Source organism: Mauremys mutica, chromosome 15, assembly GCF_020497125.1.
Source record: "Mauremys mutica isolate MM-2020 ecotype Southern chromosome 15, ASM2049712v1, whole genome shotgun sequence".
Classification (NCBI taxonomy): Eukaryota; Metazoa; Chordata; order Testudines; family Geoemydidae; genus Mauremys; species Mauremys mutica.
In genome coordinates, this window is record NC_059086.1 from 3,837,692 (window position 1) to 3,855,914 (window position 18,223).

The following is an 18,223-nucleotide window of genomic DNA, read 5'->3' on the forward strand; positions in this document are numbered from 1 at the left end:
CATGCCGGGAGCTGCTGTCCCTGTTGCGCGGTGCATGTCGGGAGGAAGCCGTCGTTGCTAGGGAAGATGGCGGCCCCCCAACAGCAGCCGCAGGCCCCGTCTCAGGCCCCGGCGCCCGGGCCGCAGCTCACGCTCCAGGCGGGCCCGGGGCAGCAGCCCCAGCTGCAGGCCCAGGCCGCCGCGCAGGCCCAGGCCCAGGCCCAGGCCGCCGCGCAGGCCCAGGCCCAGGCGCAGGATTTTGACCCCGTGCAGCGCTACAAGATGCTGATCCCGCAGCTGAAGGAGAGTTTGCAGGTGGGGGCGGGGCTGGGGGAAGGGGCGGGGCCTACAGCTGGAGTGGAGGGGGAAGGTCTAAACTGAAGGGGGTGTGGCCTGAAGGGGCGGGGGTGGAGCTTACAGGGCGGTGGTTGAGGTATAGGGGGAGGCGCTGTGGATAGGGTTGGAGGGGGGCAGCTGCTGGGGGGGCAGAGTTAAGGCTGTTTACTGGGGGTATTTGCTGATGAGCACGGTGGGGGCCGTTTCTGTGTTGCACAGGGTGGGAACATGGCTGTGGGGCCCTTTAACCTGCCGCATTGTGTGTCTGATGAAACAGTAACTCACTAGGTGTGTTACAGTCGTGTCTAGAGTCACCCTCACTCATATCCAGGCCCCCCATTGTGCCAGGCAGACCTAGTGAGAGACAGTCTCTGCGCCCCAAGGGCTCCCAGTCTGACTAGAGAGACAACAGGTAGGAGGAAAGGAGCATTATCAGCTTAATCCAGCAGATGGTGGAGTGAGGCCCAGCGAAGTTAATGCCCTGATGCTGCAGGCATGTGCTTCACCATAAGCCTGGGAATAACCCCCTTGATTCCAGCGGCAAGGCATTTCCTCGGTGTCCAAAATACATGGGGGTGTGTTTGTCCAGTTAGAGGGTAAGTGACTTGTCTACAGGCACACAGGGCATCTGTAGTAGAGACAGGAAGAGAATCCAGATTCATCCCAGTGCCTTTACCAGAAAGCCAGCCGCTTACAATGCTTAGTTAAACAGTTGATCGTCGCGATCGTTTGCCATTTGGTTTGTTCCTGTGTGGTCGCAAGGGCTTGACAGGCTGAAAGTCCAATGTCGGAACAGACTTAATCCTCCCATTTAATAGGTGGTCTGCCTGTGAGCTGCCTCCACCTCTCGGTTGGTGGGATTTTGTCCCGGATGTTATAAGCCACCCGGAGAATGGCGTTCACCGGAATGTCTCGCGGCATTCTGGCAACATGTCCAAAAAGTGTAAGACGTTGGCTGTGGACAACGGCCCCAGTAGTCATTTAAGCCAGAGTGACTGTAAATGTCTGCACTACAAATGAAGTCATTCCACTTTATGCACAATATACGATGTTAGCATTTTGTGTGGAAAGACTCCAGCTTTGCCTGGTCTGAGCGATATAGTGTCCATGTTTCGCAACTGTACGGCAGTACGGAGAGGATACAGCTCGAATAGATCTGAAGTTGGTTGTCGTGCCGAGGTGATGTTGATTCCCTATTCGCCGTAACTGACCCATGGCAGATGCTGCGATGCCAGTCCAGTGAAGAACCCCTGGGTGAGAGCTGGAGGGACTGTTGAGCATCAAACCCAAATACCAAAAGCTGGAAACTTTGGCAGTTTCATTATTCAAAACGATTGGAGTCGTGGGTGGACCTGATGCTAGGTTTTGCATCTTAGTCTTTGACCACGAAACACAGAGGCTGATGTTGGCTGACAACTCTGTTTGCTGGAGTGCCTCACTCTATACTAGGAGAACCACGTCATCAGCAAAGGCAAGGTCTGAGAGCGAGAGATCACTGATCTGAATGCCCAGGGACCGGATGGAAAGCTGCATTTTGAGATCCATTGCCCGACAAAAGAGAGCAAGGTCCGAGACTCAGCCCTGCCTGACACCAGGTACCGATTTAAAAGGTGCCGACATCCGATTCCCCCAGGCGTACACAGGCAGTGGTTCCGTTATGCAGCTTGCTAATCAAGTCCAGTAGAGTGGCTGGGACACCTATGCCCTTTAAGGCCTTCCATAGCCCGATTTGGTCAACTGAATCAAACGCAGGCTTAAGATTGACATACACCACGTGCAGGGGCTTTTCGAACGCGCACTGTATCTCTGACAACAAGCGGAGGGTGAAAATGGCGTCTAATGTGGACCTGTTCCCCGTAAATCCTGACTGTTTGGGCCAACGCTTCTGATATAGCCGGGGCTCCAAACACGCCAGCAGAACGTGCACACCCCATTCCCTGGAACGGACAGCAAGGTGATCGGCCTGTAGCTCTTACATTCGCTGCGCAGACCCTTGCCCTTATAAAGCGAGATCACAATACCATGGTTCCAGGTGGTTGGCAAGGATCCAGGTAAAAGACGGCCAGAAGCCAGCCTGCCTCTCGTCAGTGTTGACGTTGGAGACAGTTGTGCCAGAACTGGTTACACAGTGGAGTGTTCTGTGTTGTAATAATTAAGTGGACTGAGAGTCGGAACAGTCTGTTCCTTATTGCATTGTTTCCCAAGGAGTTGGGTGTGCCCCCTGGAGGGGTATGAAGGACTAGCTAGGAGTGGGACCTAGAGATCCCTCCCAGTTTTTCTCCAGCTCCTCAATGAGCAGCCGCAGTCAAAAAAGCTAACAGAATGTTGGGAATCATTAAGAAAGGGATAGATAATAGGACAGAAAATATCATGTTGCCTGTATATAAATCCATGGTACGCCCACATCTTGAATAGTGTGTGCAGATGTGGTCGCCCCATCTCAAAAAAGTTCTATTGGAATTGGAAAAGGTTCAGAAAAGGACAACGAAAATGACTAGGGGTATGGAGCAGCTTCCGTATGAGGAGAGATTAATACGATTGGGACTTTTCAGCTTGGAAAAGAGATGACCAAGGGGGGATATGACAGAGGTCTATAAAATCATGACTGGTGTGGAGAAAGTAGATAAGGAAGTGTTGTTTACTGCGTCTCATAACACAAGAACTAGGGGTCACCAAATGAAATTAATAAGCAGTGGGTTTAAAACAAACAAAAGGACTTATGTCTTCACGCAGTCAACCTGTGAAACTCTTTGCCAGAGGATGTTGTGAAGGCCAAGACTATAACAGGTTCAAAAAGAACTAGATACGTCAGGGGTTCTCAAACTGGGGGTCGGGACCCCTCAGGGGGTCACGAGGTTATTACATGGGGGGGGGTTGCCAGCTGTCAGCCTCCACCCCCAACTCCGCTTTGCCTCCAGCATTTATAATGATGTTAAATATATTAAAAAGTGTTTTTAATTTATAAGGGGGGGGTCGCACTCAGAGGCTTGCTGTGTGAAAGGGGTCACCAGTACAAAAGGTTGAGAACTACTGAGAGAAGTTCATAGAGAGTAGGTCCATCGATGGCTATTAGCCAGAATGATCAGGGATGGTGTCCCTAGCCTCTGTTTGCCAGAGGCTGGGAATGGGTGAGAGGGGATGGATCACTTGATGATCACCTGTTCTGTTCATTCCGTCTGGGACACCTGGCGTTGGCCACTGTCGGCAGACAGGATTCTGGCCTAGGTGGACCTTTCGTCTGACCCAGTAGGGCCGTTCTTATGTTTAATTGACCAAAGTAAGTCTCTAGCTGCTCCAGTTGCTGAGAAAACCTTCAGAACAGGAAGCAAGTGCAACCAATTTAGTGAAGTCCTCCTCAGTCTGCAGAAAGCCTGAGCCAATTGCTGTGCGGGGGTGCGTTGAGCGAACGACTGGTGTGGAGAAAGTGACTAGGGAGGGCAGAATTGTTTATTCCTTCTCATAACACAAGAACCAGGGGTCACCCGATGAAATGAATAGGCAGCAAAAACAAACCAAAGGACGTATTTATTCACCCAACGCAGAGTCAACCTGTGGAACTCCTTGCCGTGGGATCCTATGAAGGCCAAAAGTAGAAGTGGGTTCAAAAAAGAATTAGACAAGTTCATGGAGAATAGCTCCATCAATGGCTATTAGCTAAGATGGTGTGAGACACAACCTCGTGCTCCGGGTGTCCCTAAACTGCCAGAAGCTGGGAATTGGATGACAGGATGGATCACTCGATGATTGCCTTGTTCTATTCATTCCCCCTGAAGCCTCTGGCATTGGCCACTGTTAGTAGACAGGATACTGGGCTAGCTGGACCATTCGTCTGGCCGTTCGTATGTGGGTGACTTGCCCTGTTAATATCAGTGGCGACTGTCTCTGGTGCTAATGGATGTCCTTTAAAACTGCCCATCGGCAACTTCTCGTGCTTTGAGCGGGGAAATGGAGGCTCATCTTACAAAGCTCTAACCTATGTGTTGACATGGAACAACGAGATTGAAACGGGAAGGTTGAGGTAGCATTTGCTTGCCTGACCAGAGCCCCTGCATGGGAAAACACTACATGTCACGTTTCAGTTTCCAGGCTTAATCAACATTAAGAGAATGCCTTGTTCAAAACCTAAAACCGACCTGGAGATTTCACATCCGTTTCTCAGCCCCCGTCTGAGTCAGGGAGTTTGTTGCCCAGAATCATGGGGCTTTTTTAAAAAGGTTCATCTTATAAAAAGCATTTTTTAAAAACAAAATATTTACTTTGAAAGCAAAGTGAGTCATCCCTCTCCCAAAATAGACACCCAGGAGAATGAAACCAGTGCAGAATCGATGTGTCATGTCATAAGGCACTTGTGACTGAGATTCTGGTAAATGACTCAGCGCTGGGTTAGATAATAATGTCAACATCTCAGAAACTGCAACGTTCTAATAAAATGGAACAGAACTTTAGCCCAGATTCCTCTTGTCTATGTGCCATCTGGCCTGATTTGACTCAGCAAATTCCTGGGCTAAGTTTGGTTCCAGTTCCTGTTAGTCTTTCCCGACTTAGAGGCCCTAGATGTAAATCGCAGGAACAAATCCACAAGAGCGGTATTGTTCATATAGTCCTTGCATGACTGTGTCTTTTTCAAACGAGGAGATTGATATTGACCACCTGGATGGGGGAGTGAGGTTTAATTATTGTTTGTAAAATGCTTTGATTGGGGGCTAGTGGTTGGCGCAGGCAGCTGGGGGTCAGGACGCCTTTGTTTCTGGCTTTAGGAGGGGAGTGGTGGCTAGTGGTTAAAGCAGAGGACTTTGGGGGTTCAGTCCTTTTCACAGCTCTGGAATGGGTGACCTTGTGTGAATGGCTTCGTGGCTCCCTGCCTCGGTGTAACGCCAGCCCACAGCTGTGATTTGCTTTGAGATCCTAAAGGGCCGCAGTGCAGTGCGGTGTTTACTATTTAATGGCTGTTTCCTGCCAAAGCCAGGATTCTTGTGACAGAAGGTCCCAAGGAGGGTCCCAAACACGGCCTCTCCGGGCACAGGCGGCATCAAGTCCCAACTCCATTCCCAAAGCTAGCCAAGCAAAGGCACCTGTCGCTTACCTTGCACCGTCTGACTCTTGCTTTCTCTCGCACTCCAGAACCTGATGAAAATCGCGGCTCAGAATCTCGTCCAGAACACGAACATCGATAACGGGCAGTGAGTATTCTCTCTCCTCCTCCTCCCCGGGCAGGGCTATCTTCTAACCCCGGAGCCAGAAGGCTTTCGCCCGTGTCTTTAAACTTCTCAACTTCAAAGGACACTGCAGCTCACCCCCCCGGTGTAAAGCAGGAGTGACTCCAGTGGAGTTCATGGAGCCATCTCGAGATGGGCTGGGGCGAGGGATTAGCTGTGTTGTGTCAGTGAGATCAGAGCCAGGCCTGCATTCGGTGCCTTTCTGGAGCCCACGTTGCTCTGGTGTCTAGCAGCCAGACTTCCCAAAGTGGCCGTGGATGGCAGGCGCACCTGGTTCTGGGCCCCCGACGGCTCCTGTCTGGGAGAATGAAGCCCTGGGTGACTTGAATAGGGCCCCCCAAATCAGTGCTGATTCGATCCCAGCGCAGCTGAGTAATGGCCAAACGCCACCCCCCACCTGACAGCTGCGGGGGGGGGCCCACGTGACAGGAGTTGTCTGGGTCTAATTGGAAGGGGCACCCGCATGGGCAAAACCCACTCTTCCTGCTGGCGCGCCACCCCATCGTGGGCAGGTGTTACAGAGCGGCCAAGGACTGAATGAGGGACAGCGACCGAGCTCCCCCTGCTAAAGAGGTGACCCTCTGGGGTGGGGGAGGCATATTGATGGGAGCGTGGAGGAGGGGAGGGTTTGCCCTGCAGCTGTCTCTTTTGTAGGGGTCACCCCAAGACTTTTTAGCGTGTCCCCTTAAAGATGAGGTGGGCTATACACGCTTTCCAGCCCATTTTACCAGCCTCTCTGTTTCTCTCCCTGCCTGCTCTGCTGGAGACTCCGCCCCTTCCGTGTCCGCTTGCCCCACCCCCTTCACTGTAAATACTCTGGAATCCGGAGGCATTGCCCCATCTTGCTGTGCATTGGGGCGGGGCAGTGTTCCCCAGGGGTACCCAGGGCTGGGAGGCACCTCAGCACCACCTGCCCTTAGTGTGAAGCAGCTTGTCTGGCCCTGCTATGGCTCAGCTCCCTGAATCCACCAGCCTCTGGCAGCACAAGCCCTGCCCGCCTCGTGCTCTCTGGAGCAGCAGACACACGCCAACCGCCAAGTCCTCGGCGTGTGCCCTGGAGTGCCCAGGACTCCCAGACCTGCCGTTCCCACAGGAACCGTGCACAGCAGCTCGTAAGATGCAACTCAGGCGAGAAGAAGTTTATCATCAAAGCTCAGAGGATGTTGGAAACACGTATCAAATAAAATCTTAACACGCTTCGGAGAGTCTAAACTCAACAGGTTAAACCTTCTGTCTGCAGAAGTTTGATCTCCCCTGAAGTTCTCTGCAGCGTTTTCAACCAAGCTGCCAGAAAAGGCCCCTTTTCATGGAACAAAACTACCGTCCTCTTTCTTCCTGGGTGAAGGGTGCCTGCTCGTCTTCTCTGCACCCCCAAAGATAGTCAAGCAGCCCTTGATGTGCATCCAGCAGATAAGGCCCCTCCCCCTGCTGTCTTTCTCTTCTTGTTAAATCCCCACAAGCCAGTGATGGGAGGCCCACTGGGACCCTGCACAATTTACTTGTCAGCAGGTAGATGGATAGAGAGGGCCTGTCTGAGAGGAAACCTGTTTTTCACCTTTGCTGGTGACCAGTTCCTTGATCCAGACTTGAAGAATGTATTTGGAGTAGATCTAGATGCATAGAATCTGCACATACATTTTCCCAATGATATTGATGAGCACTGGGACACCAGCTTTCATGTGGAAGCTCACGTGACGCTCTTTGGTGAACCAGAATGTACATACCAGACTCAAGAAATTCTTGTGTCCCCTTTGCCAGTTGACGTTGAGGTTCCTGGGTCACAGGGGGGACTCCCAGCCTGAGGTCCAGCCCCATTCTGTCTGCCCTCTCTTGTGGGGCCTAATCCCTGCCCCAGGAGGTGCTGGGGTTTGGGTCTGCCTGCCTTCCTCGGAGTGCAGCCGTCACCGCAGTACCACGGCTGCCTCGTCACGGTTCCTGTCATTTCAGGAAAAGCAATGATGGGTTGGTGCAGCGCTTCGACAAGAGCCTGGAGGAGTTCTATGCCCTGTGCGACCAGCTGGAGCTGTGCCTGGTGAGTTCGCCCTTCATCGACAGTGCTTCATGGGAGTTGTAGTTTTGATGGTGTCATGTCCCCATTCTCCTCCATAGGCTGGGGTCCCCAGCTGGACTCAGTGTCCCATGATGCACCCATGAGGCAATTGCCTCACTGCGGTTGCTGGCTGTGGTGCATCATGGGAGATGGAGGCTGTCTGGAAAGCCCGGCCCATAGAGAAGGAGGCTAAGAAGCAACCAAACTGCATCTCCCATGTTGCCCGCTACTGCAGTGATGCAATCACCTCGCGCCAAGAGACATGGTGCCTCATGGGAGATGTAGTCCTTCCCCGTCTGAAATGTTTCAGATGTTTTTTATTCCAAATGGCTGTCTGAAAATTTCCTTTAATTTTACTAAAAACTGCATCGTTCGACCCCAAACCAACCTTTTTTTAGTTCTTGATTTGCTGAAATTAAAATTTTTTTTGGTTTGACCTACATTTTATTTATATAGTTTATTTTACTTCAGAATTGCCAGAGAGCCAAAAAAATCCATCATTTGCCCTGCTCTGTCTATGTGGCTCTGTCTCCCTCCCGTGGCTGGGTCAGGCAGAGCAGTTCAAGCCCCGGTCTCCAGGCTAATGGTCCTTTTAGTTCAGACGGTGAAGCCTTCCACTGTTAGCTGTAGGCATTGTAGGTTTGGTCCCTACAGGGGACCCTGCCATGGGCGTCACTACACGTCCATTTAGGGAGTATCGATCTCAGCCATTGACACGGGGCTCTGCAGCCGTAAACAAAGCCGTGGGCCCTGCTCTGGCGAGTTCAGTGGGGAGGCCCATGGAGACTGAGTGCTCACTCTGCCCTCTACTGAAGGGGGCCTATTCTGGGGCAGCAGGACAAAATGGCCTCAAGGGGCAGGGGGCTGGGAGAGGGGGCTTTGAAGGAAGAGGCGCGTCTGTCAGATGATGTGGTAGGACGTCCCAGGCATAGGGAGTAAGGTGATGGGAGGGCTGAGAGCAAGGGGAAGGGAGGGGGTGGGAGCTGTGGGGCTTGGAGAAATGAGCACAGATGCACTGTGGGTACAGGCAAGAGGGTGAATGCAGAGAGGCTAAATGTGTTGTGGGAGGGGTCATTGATGTTGATCTCTCCAGGGGCAGGTTAGAGGCTAGAGGGACAATTGCTCTGGCCAAGGCCGGAGGGTGAGTGGCCGTACCCCAGGCGTTCATTGTTTCCCTCCCCTTCCAGCGCCTTGCCTACGAATGCCTGTCCCAGAGCTTCGACAGCACCAAGCATTCTCCCAACCTGGTGCCGACGGCCACCAAACCCGACGCGGTGCAGACCGAGAGCCTGCCCTACACCCAGTACCTGAGCATGATCAAATCCCAGATCTCCTGCGCCAAGGACATCCACAACGCCCTGCTGGAGTGCTCCAACAAGATCACCGGCAAGATCCCCGCCCAAGGGGGGCCGTAGCCCGCGGCACCGGCACGCTTGTTGCTCCTGCTCCGCGGCCGGCGTGGTTTGAAGGAGACTTGGATCGTTTCCAGGCCGACGCCGTGTCAGGCGGTGAAACTCTACACACTTGCATCTGACCCACGGCCTGTCTCATGTCCTCTGAATTCCCTGCGTGGGTAGATGGTCTCGTTTGTATCAAGAGTGAAACGAACGTCCCTGGTTCGCTTCCTCCTCTCCTCTCATTCTCCTCTAACTCCCTCTGGTCTTACTCCTTCCCTCCCCGCTCTCCCATTTCTCATGTTCTCTCCTTTCCCCTCACCTTTCTTGCATCTCCTAGGCCTGATCCTCAGCTGCCATCAGTCGTCAGACCTTCGCCGAACTCACTGTTGCGACGCTAAGCTATGCCGCCCGGTGGCTTGGCCCATGTACATTCAGAACGCGTTAGCCCGGCTAAAACTGACTCACCCAGCACAGGATCTACTTGCTGAAGTCTCCCATGCCAGGGCCTAAGCACCCTCCACTCTCCTTTGACTTCAGGAGGGGTCGAGGAGACCTGAGATTGTGCTGCTAATGAAGTGAGGAGGATCAGACAGAATCTTTCTCTGCCATCAAATTAAAACTCCCCCCCGCCCCAGGCGAATGGGTTAGATTGTAGCTTTCCAGGTTGGTGGGTGTATTATTTATTTTTCTTAAACAGTAATAACCATTTCAGAGAAATGCCATTGAGTTAAAACAAGCCCAGGTGTTCATTTCCCCCGGCCACCACACTGACTTTACCTCACTGTAACCCTTCTGCCCTTTTCGCTCCTGACCTGCACGGAGCGAGAGGGGAATCGGACTCCAGCTCATTTAAAGCTCGTTAATGATAACGCCTTTGATCATTCAAAACAGAGGGCTGGACTGTGATTCCATTCACACCAGCATAGAGCAGAAGTAATGAAAAGAATTATCTCTGTGTCAGACTGGCATAAAACCTAAAGGAGAATCGGATCCAAAGAGTGAATTAAAGCAAGACAACTTTGACTCAGTTTGTTTCCCTTTATTTGTCAGACTAAATCTAGCCTGGTCAGTTTCACTTTCCATTTCTAGTCAGTTTCACTTTCTGTCTCCTTTCCCAATTTGCTCCAGGGAGCTGAATTTTACTCCTGGGGGGAATTCCGTACCACTGAGCGTGTGCAGAATTCCTGTTCCCTGAAGATTTTTTGTTTCCCTGCAGAAGGATAGATTCTGAAAAGGAAGCCACAAGAGGGGTCACATGCCCCTCCCTGGCAACAGTCCCACGCAGGCACATGGGAGCAGCTGGGAGAGATGTAGATCACTGGTGCAGCGCTGGGTGTGCATGCAAGACGCTGATCCTGTTGCTCACAATCGCGATGCGCCCAGCGGGGAGGCGCAGGGCAAGGCACCGGGTTGTTTGTGGGGCAGGCCTGGCCCTTGCACTGTGTCCGGCGGGGGGCTGCAGGGTGATGCCCCACCTCCGTGCAGCCCCAGTGTGTGCCCCTTGCTGCACGTGCCCTGCAGAGGCATGGGGCTGATCCAGGCAGCTGTGGGAAGCTGCGAGGAGCCTTGGCTGGGGTGCCATTTAGGGAGGGGGGGGCACCTATTTCCCCCCCCCCCCGAGTTTCACGCCGGAGGTCAGCTTGTGGCGCACGTCCCAGCCCCAAGCGGAGCTCTTACCCGCAGCACCACGCAGGCAGGTCCCCTCCCCAGGAGCCGGAATTCTCTGGCTGCAACTCCCTGGTCAGTTTCCTCCGCTGCCCTAGGGCCTCTGGGGGTGGGGCAAGCAAGGAAGAGGGTGGGAGGGGGCAGCACAAGTCCCCAGAGGTGGTGGTGGGAGGGGGGAAGAAGCAGAGGGTGCACAGGGCTCCCAGTGACCGGGAGGGTGTTGGAGCCGCGGAGGGGAAGGGGAGTCAGTCCCCAGGGGAAGAGAGAGGGGAGGGCATAGGGCTGGGCCCTGAGGGAGGGGGGCGGTGAGCATAAGAGGAGCAGTTGAGGCCGCACAGTCTCTGTGGCAGGGAACCTGAGGGGGAGGGAGCTGAAGAAGAGTGGGGGACTAGGAGCAGCTAAGTGGGTTTTGGGATTTGTTTGTTCTCAGGGAAGCAGGGAGCCCCTTCACCTCTTCCTGGGACGAGACTTGGGACAGTCCCGTCCCCCCCGCCCCAGCTGATGCCTTCGCCCCGCTGACCCATCTGCTCTCCACCTTCCTCCCCACCTCTCCTCCTTCAGGGTGTCTTAGACCTTGGTCCTGCAGTGAAGATCCATGCGGGCGCAGGGGTTTCTTTAACTCTGCTCTGTGCTCTGTATTGTTACGGGGACACTTGCTGACAGGGATTTTGAAATAAATCCCCCCAAATCATTGAAACTGGCAGGACTGTATTGTGGTGTGTTTGACAAAGAAAATATGCAGAATTTTAAAAGACTGTGCGCAGCATTTTTCATTGTTTGCTGCAGAGTCGAATTTGGGCTCTTCAAATTTCAAGGTGTGGTTTTAAATTTAAATCAAGAAGGACAGTGAGTTTCACACACACTTTGGGCCTTTTGGGTTTTTTTTTAAAAGAAATCAAACATTTCCTATTCGGGTTTTTCTAAAACCATTTTTTAATTAAACCATAAAGTAGATTTGGCAGCGGGCCGCGTTCTAAGCCCCCAGGGGTAAATCCACCGCCTCCCATTGAAACCAACAGGCACGTGGTGGGTTTACTCCGGCGCTTAACAGATCGGAAACTCGCCCGCAGGTTTCTTGTTATCGTCGTTCTAATAAAAGCTCTGACCTGTCTCTTTGCAATGGGGGTGAGGTTTAGTTTCAAAAAGCTGATGCGTAATGTTGCTTCTCTCATGCTCTGTCACCGCTGGGGGCAGAGCCCCGGCCTAGCACCTTTCCTTGAAATGTGAGATTGTCGTTCAACTGCCCGAGGCCCTGAAAAACCAGGGGTGACCTGTCCCATGCCTGCTCCCCCGGTGTACCCAGGCGGGCTTTGGTTACAGTTTAACCAGTGGCCCACAAAGCAAGGGACTTTGCACCTGGCGACAGCCTGCAGAGGGCAGGAGGGGCCTGTCTGCCTGAGAAGGTGACTGGTCTATCAGGCAATGGTCATATCCTGCAAACAAAGGTGACTGGGTTAAGAAACTCCTTTGCAGTGGTGCGGGGCCGAGATCTTCAAAGGTATTTAGGACCTTAACGGCCGCTGTCATCAGTAGGAGTTAAGTACCTAGCTAACTCGGAGGATCAGCTCCCACAGGGCGAGTGCTGAAATATTTTTGCCCGAGGATCTGTCTGTGTTCCTTGCTTGGCAGCCAGCCAACCCTGCATTCTTCCAAAGGATGCAGCTCCGGGGCTCTTAATGAGGGAGGGAGGGAGGAAGGTGTCTCCCCTGATAATAAGGGCTTGGGAAAAATCCACCCGCCAACCCCAGCTCCCCTTATCTTCAGCTGGTGCTTTCTGGGAATCTGGCCCAGAGCTGCTCACCTTCAGCACCTGAAAACCAGCAGCTGCTTTAGGCGACGCTGCCCTCAGCCCGCTCCAGGAAGTGGGCGTGGGCCTGCGGCTAGGGACCATCGGGGATCGGGCCCGGAGTTGAATTCGCTAAGCCAGACTCTTAACAAGCCTAGAACCCGGATCCCTTTGTGGATCTGCTGTAACAAGGGGGCGTTTCAGTCCTCCCTGCGACCCTGGAAGGAGAAGAGTCTCCTGGGGGCGATTGCCCCTGGCTTTTGGCCAGCGGTCACCCAGTCCCCAGCCAGCCATGCTCTGGTCAGGATCTTCTATGCTCTTGCTGGCTGCTGGTGCAAATGCCCGTTCTCAGCAGCTGATCTGCCAGAACTAGGCAGGATCAACTGGGTCTGGGCTTCCTGGGACAAAGGGCAGAGCCCTAGATGCAAGAGAAGGTTGTGGGGCCCACTGGGGTTATTTAGTCTGCAGAAGAGAAGAGTGAGGGGGGATTTGATAGCTGCTTTCAACTACCTGAAGGGGGTTCCAACGAGGATGGAGCTCGGCTGTTCTCAGTGGTGGCAGATGACAGAACAAGGAGCAATGGTCTCAAGTGGGGACAGGAGGGGGAACGAGAGACCTTGGGGCTCCCAGTCTGGGGTGGGGCCTTTTTAAGAGCGCTGGACTCCTAGGAGCCTTCCCGGCTGGAATTGACATGTGTCACTTTCAGCCATGGGGGGGCCTTGCTGCTGCATTGCCTTCTGGGTACCCAGAATTCCCAGCGCCGCTCCCCTGCCTACCTGCCAGAGGTACCGGGGGTGTCCGGCAGGCGGGTAGCTGGGATCCAAATAATCCCCTCCTTGGGGGCAGAGTTAAGGGGCTGCGTTGCCTGTGATGTTCCCCCCGCTCCCTCCATCACCCAGCGTTCTAGGGAGGGGCTGCCATTTTAGTGGGGGGGGGGTGTCTCTCTCCTGCCTCCCATGTGCCACTTGAGCGGTGGGGTGGTGGTTTCTTATTTCCCTGCCCCGCTTTGCCGTTCTCAGGGGTGGGGAGGGGATCTCGGCTTCTGTCCCTTCCCCCCTCGCCCATGTCTGCCATCCCTCTGCCTGTGGTCCCCCTCCCTGCCCAGGCTCAATCTGCGGCTCTGTGTTTGTGCTGGGGGGGGACTCTCTTATCACGTAACCAACTTGTACCCCCCCCTTCCCCCCCGCCAGTGTGTCTACAAACAGTTCGACACGGACCGATCCGGCACCATCGGGAGCAGCGAGCTGCCAGGCGCCTTCGAGGCGGCGGGTAAGGAGCCGCTGAGGGGTGGGATTGGCGGGGGGGCTGTCTCAGGTGGACGGGGAGTGACTGTCTCTCCCCCCCTCCCCCCAGGCTTCCGGCTGAACGAGCAGCTGTACCAGATGATCGTGCGCAGGTACTCGGACGAGAACGGCCAGATGGACTTCGACAACTTCATCAGCTGCCTGGTTCGCCTGGACGCCATGTTTCGTAAGTGGCCTGCGGGTCGGCCCTGGGGATGGGGGGGGAGGGTTCTGGAGTCCTCTGCCCCCCTCTGACCACTCCTCCCAACCCCGCCTCTAGTGTGAGCCGGGCCCCTCCCATCTGGGTTTTTCTCCATGCGTGTACAGCGCCTGGCACAACGGGGGCCTGGTCCATGACATGGGCTCCTAGGTGCTACCGTAATACACCTAATCGCGCTAGAAGGTACTAGTGCCATGATGGGCCCCTACGTGCTACCGTAATACAACTAATGGCCATAAAAATGTACAGCGCCTGGCACCGGGAGTGTGTGCACTGCTGCCCCCTTCTGGCTGGGATCGGGACCGCTCAGCTGTGTTTCCTAGCTCCCTCTGCTGCTAACAGCTGATGAATAGCCTCCTAGAACAGCTGGGAGGGGAGTTCAAATCCCTCCGGCATCAAGGCCACCCCTGGGTGGGGGTTTCCCTGGGCGGTTGTGGGGGGCTGTGCCGATAACCCCTCCTGCAATGAGGCGGCAGCGGTAGGACGGGGAAGAGGACATCCAGTTCTCGGCAGGTTCCTGCGATTGAAAAAAGCAGGTTGCATCACAGCAGAATTTTTAGGGCTGAAGCCTAGGAACCAGGGGCCCCCGCTCCCGCTGGTCGCGGTCAGGGAGGGGGAAGCTGCATCCTGTGGCTGGGGGGGGAGGAGGGATGAGCCCCTGGCAGGGAGGGAACGCTCTGTCCTAGGCCAGCGTGGCCTCCCCTCCCTGCCAAACCCGGGAACAGCAGTGAGCTCTTGGAAACAGGAACCAGCTGCCAGCAGGGCGGGAACAAGGAGCCAAGCCGCCTCGGAGACAGGCCAGACCAGATTACACAGTCAGTGGTGTAAATCCGGAGTCACTTCCCGACTGGCTTCAGTGCCACCTGGGCCAGATTCTGATCACAGTGATGTAAATCCAGTGTCACACCCTGACTGGCTTCAGTGCCGCCTGGGCCAGATTCTGATTACAGTGATGTAAATCCGGAGTCACACCCCGACTGGCTTCAGTGCCGCCTGGGCCAGATTCTGATCACAGTGATGGAAATCCGGAGTCACTCCCCGACTGGCTTCAGTGCCGCCTGGGCCAGATTCTGATCACAGTGATGTAAATCCGGAGTCACTCCCCGACTGGCTTCAGTGCTGCCTGGGCCAGATTCTGATCACAGTGATGGAAATCCAGAGTCACTCCCCGACTGGCTTCAGTGCTGCCTGGGCCAGATTCTGATTACAGTCAGTGGTGTAAATCCGGAGTCACTCTCCAACTGGCTTCAGTGCCACCTGGGCCAGATTCTGATCACAGTGATGTAAATCCAGAGTCACTCTCCAACTGGCTTCAGTGCCACCTGGGCCAGATTCTGATCACAGTCAGTAGTGTAAATCTGGAGTCACTCCCCAAGTAGCTTCAGTGCAGACCAGGCCAGATTCTGATCTCAGTTGTGCCTTTGTGTGAACAGGAGTCACCACACGGATGTCAGTGGAGTGACTATAGCTTCTGATCCTGTTTATGTCAGTGTGAAAGCTGGAGTAACTCCACCAGGGCAGATCCTGATCTGAGGTGTACCCATGTGTAAACCTAGAAAGAGTCCACTGGAGCAAAGGCCAGGTGCTGATCTCATTCACATACCTTTCCTCTGGGTCGCTCCCTCTCTGTGCTGTATGTTAATAACTAACGAGGCCTGTCCTGGCCTCCTGGCATGTGGGCCAGTAGCATTCTCCTCATTTTATAGGTTGGGGAAACTGAGGCACAGAGAGGGGAAAGGTCACACAGCCAGAAGAAGAACCCAGGAGTTCTGACTGTTACCTCTCTGCTCTAAACCACTAGAACACTCTTCACCTCCCAGAACTGGGAATGGAACCCAGGTGTCCTGACTGCCAGTCCCCCCTCCTCGCTCTAACCATTGGACCCCACTCCCCTCCTAGAGCTGGGACTAGAACCCAGGAATCCTGACACCCACCCCCCTGCTCTAACCACTCCATTGGGTGTAGCTGGCCCTGTGCTGTGCCGGCCTGCATTGCCTGGCAGTGACAGCGGTGGGGGGGGGGCTGTTTGCAAACCCAAAATCAACCTCCCCTCCCCCGAAGTTCCTGCGTGGGCCTCTGAGCTCATTTCCTGGTTCAGCTTTTCAGCCCTCCAGCTGAGAGTGCGGGGGTGGGGGTGGGGGGAGCAGGGGTGGGGGTGGAAAGGAAAGGGGGGGCTGTGCTTGTGGCCGGGAGGGGGTGGGGGGGCGGGGAGTGGCTGATCTAGGCTGAGGGATGAACTCACAGAGAACAGCCTGTTCTTTGCGCGGCAGGAGGGGAATTCTCCGCATTGTTTCTGATTTACGCAACCTCTCCCCACCCCTGCTGCGGGGACGGTCTGGCCAGCGGGGAGAGGGGGCTCAAAGTGGGATAGGGGAGAAGCCCCTCGATTCCCCCCGGAGAGTCCTGCCTCCCCAGCCCCCTACTCTGTCCCCTGCAACCCGGCCCTCTCCCCCAGCTTTGCAGAATGGCCCTTTTGTGGCTCGCAGAGCTGGCCGGCGACCCCCTGGGGGAGGGAGGGAGGACAGAGAGTGATACAGCAGGGGGGCAGGGGGCGGGGAAAAGGGGACCCCTCTTAGCGGGAGCACCCTATGCTGCAACCCTGGCACACCCCTGTGCCTTGCCCCGCTCCTGGGGAGCATCGGGGCATGGGCCAGGGAAGCGGGAACTGGGCCGGGGCACCATACAGGGCCCTGGAAAAGGCCCCTGGGGCTGTTCTCCGGCTCCGGTCGGGCTGTCGGGGGGTGTGCACTGTAGAATGTGAGTGGGACAGGGGTGTGCACTGTCCAGGTGTGAGTGCGAGGGGGGTGTGCACAGTGCTGCAGGTGTGTCAGCGACACAGTGGGTGTGCGTGCGAGAACAGGTGCGCCAGCGGGTGGGTTTCCGGACGCACCAGCCAGTGCGTCACTGAGAGGGTTTGTGGGTTCTAGCATGTGCGTGGCAGGGCGCTGTGGCAGTCGGGGCGGGGGCGGGGAGCGGTGGCTGTGTGTTTGCTGTGGGTGAGGTGTGAACCCCGCCTTTCTTTGGCAGAGGGGGGAGGGATGTGTTGTGTTTGTTTGGAGGGGGGAGAGAGAGAAATCTGTGTCTGGGGAGCTGAGAGTGTCTGAGAGTTGGGCAGGGTTGTTAGCTGTGTGTGTGTGTGTTAGCCCAGTGTTTGTGTCAGTGTGTCTTGGTTAGGCGTGTGAGCTTGTTATCTTTGCGTGTGTCTGGGTTTTTTAGCTCTGTGTGTGTGTGTTAGCACTGTGAGATGTTGTGAGCTCTGTGTGTGTGTCAGTGAGCTCTGTGTGGTTGTCTCTGATTGTGAGCTGGGCGTGTGTGTGTTAGCTCTGTGTGTGTCAGTGTATTTGTGAGCTCTGTGCAGTTGCGTCAGTGTCCGTGTGTGTGTGTCAGCTGTACGTCGTGGTGGCAGTATGCGTGTGTGTCAGTGTATTTGTGAGCTCTGTGCAGCTGTGTCAGTGTCCGTGTGTGTGTCTCAGCTGTACGTCGTGGTGGCAGTATGCGTGTGTGTCAATGTGTTTGAGACCTCTGTGCAGCTGTGTCAGTGTGTGTGTGTCAGCTGTACGTCGTGGTGGCAGTATGCGTGTGTGTCAGTGTATTTGTGAGCTCTGTGCAGCTGCGTCAGTGTCCGTGTGTGTGTCTCAGCTGTACGTCGTGGTGGCAGTATGCGTGTGTGTCAGTGCATTTGTGAGCTCTGTGCAGCTGTGTCAGTGTCCGTGTGTGTGTCTCAGCTGTACGTCGTGGTGGCAGTATGCGTGTGTGTCAGTGTATTTGTGAGCTCTGTGCAGTTGCGTCAGTGTCCATGTGTGCTTGTGAACTGCAGGGCCGGCTTTATGACCCGCGAGGCCCGATTGGAATATTCGGCGGCGGTCTGGGGCTTCGGCAGCATTTTGGTGGCGGGGGAACCGCTCCGGGTCTTCCGCAGCACTGAAGGACCCCCCACCGCCGAAATGCTGCCGAAGACCCCCGGAGCGGGGCCCGTTTCTGGGGAATCAGTGGAATCGGCGTAAAGCCGGCCCTGGTGAGCTGTGTGTGGTTGTGGCGGGGGTTGTGTGTGAGCTGTGTCAGCGTGGTCTCTTCCTTTGCAGCTCGGCCACAGCACGTCACACCCCTCATGACACAGGCCCTGGTTGTGCCAGGCTCAGCCTCCTTCCGGCTCAGCATGTGCAGCTCAGGTGGGCCCAGAAACCAGCCCTGACCCCCCTCCCCAGGCTTCCAGGGCCTCTGTATGACAAAGGCCAGTGCCTCTGGCAGCCTGCAGAGGGCAGCACGAGAACTGGGAATGTGCCCAGGGCAC

The 18,223-nt window shown here is 55.1% G+C and overlaps 2 protein-coding genes across 2 annotated transcripts in view; both read left to right on the forward strand.

Annotated features, from left to right (window-relative positions):
* The first annotated feature begins 21 nt into the window (after window positions 1–21).
* Window positions 22–10,001, forward strand: MED29 (mediator complex subunit 29). Its single transcript, XM_044988784.1, has 4 exons — window positions 22–294; window positions 5,437–5,495; window positions 7,479–7,563; window positions 8,769–10,001. The coding sequence occupies exons 1-4, from the start codon at window positions 67–69 to the stop codon at window positions 8,994–8,996; spliced, it is 600 nt and encodes a 199-aa protein (XP_044844719.1). The 5' UTR covers window positions 22–66; the 3' UTR covers window positions 8,997–10,001.
* A 316-nt stretch (window positions 10,002–10,317) lies between these two features.
* LOC123350497 (calpain small subunit 1-like) overlaps window positions 10,318–18,223 on the forward strand; it is a 37,044-nt gene continuing 29,138 nt past the window's right edge. Inside the window, exons 1-4 of the mRNA XM_044989110.1 lie at window positions 10,318–10,375; window positions 12,089–12,141; window positions 13,620–13,698; window positions 13,783–13,899. Coding sequence (XP_044845045.1) covers window positions 10,318–10,375; window positions 12,089–12,141; window positions 13,620–13,698; window positions 13,783–13,899 — 307 coding nt within the window. The remainder of the gene's footprint in view (window positions 10,376–12,088; window positions 12,142–13,619; window positions 13,699–13,782; window positions 13,900–18,223) is intronic.

Excerpts from the sequence above, each read along its gene's own strand:
- MED29 (XM_044988784.1), top strand. The coding sequence starts at position 67 with ATGGCGGCCCCCCAACAGCAGCCGCAGGCCCCGTCTCAGGCCCCGGCG. Across the intron at positions 295-5,436 it reads AGCTGAAGGAGAGTTTGCAG|AACCTGATGAAAATCGCGGC; the intron begins GTGGGGGCGGGG and ends CTCGCACTCCAG. Across the intron at positions 5,496-7,478 it reads ACGAACATCGATAACGGGCA|GAAAAGCAATGATGGGTTGG; the intron begins GTGAGTATTCTC and ends CTGTCATTTCAG.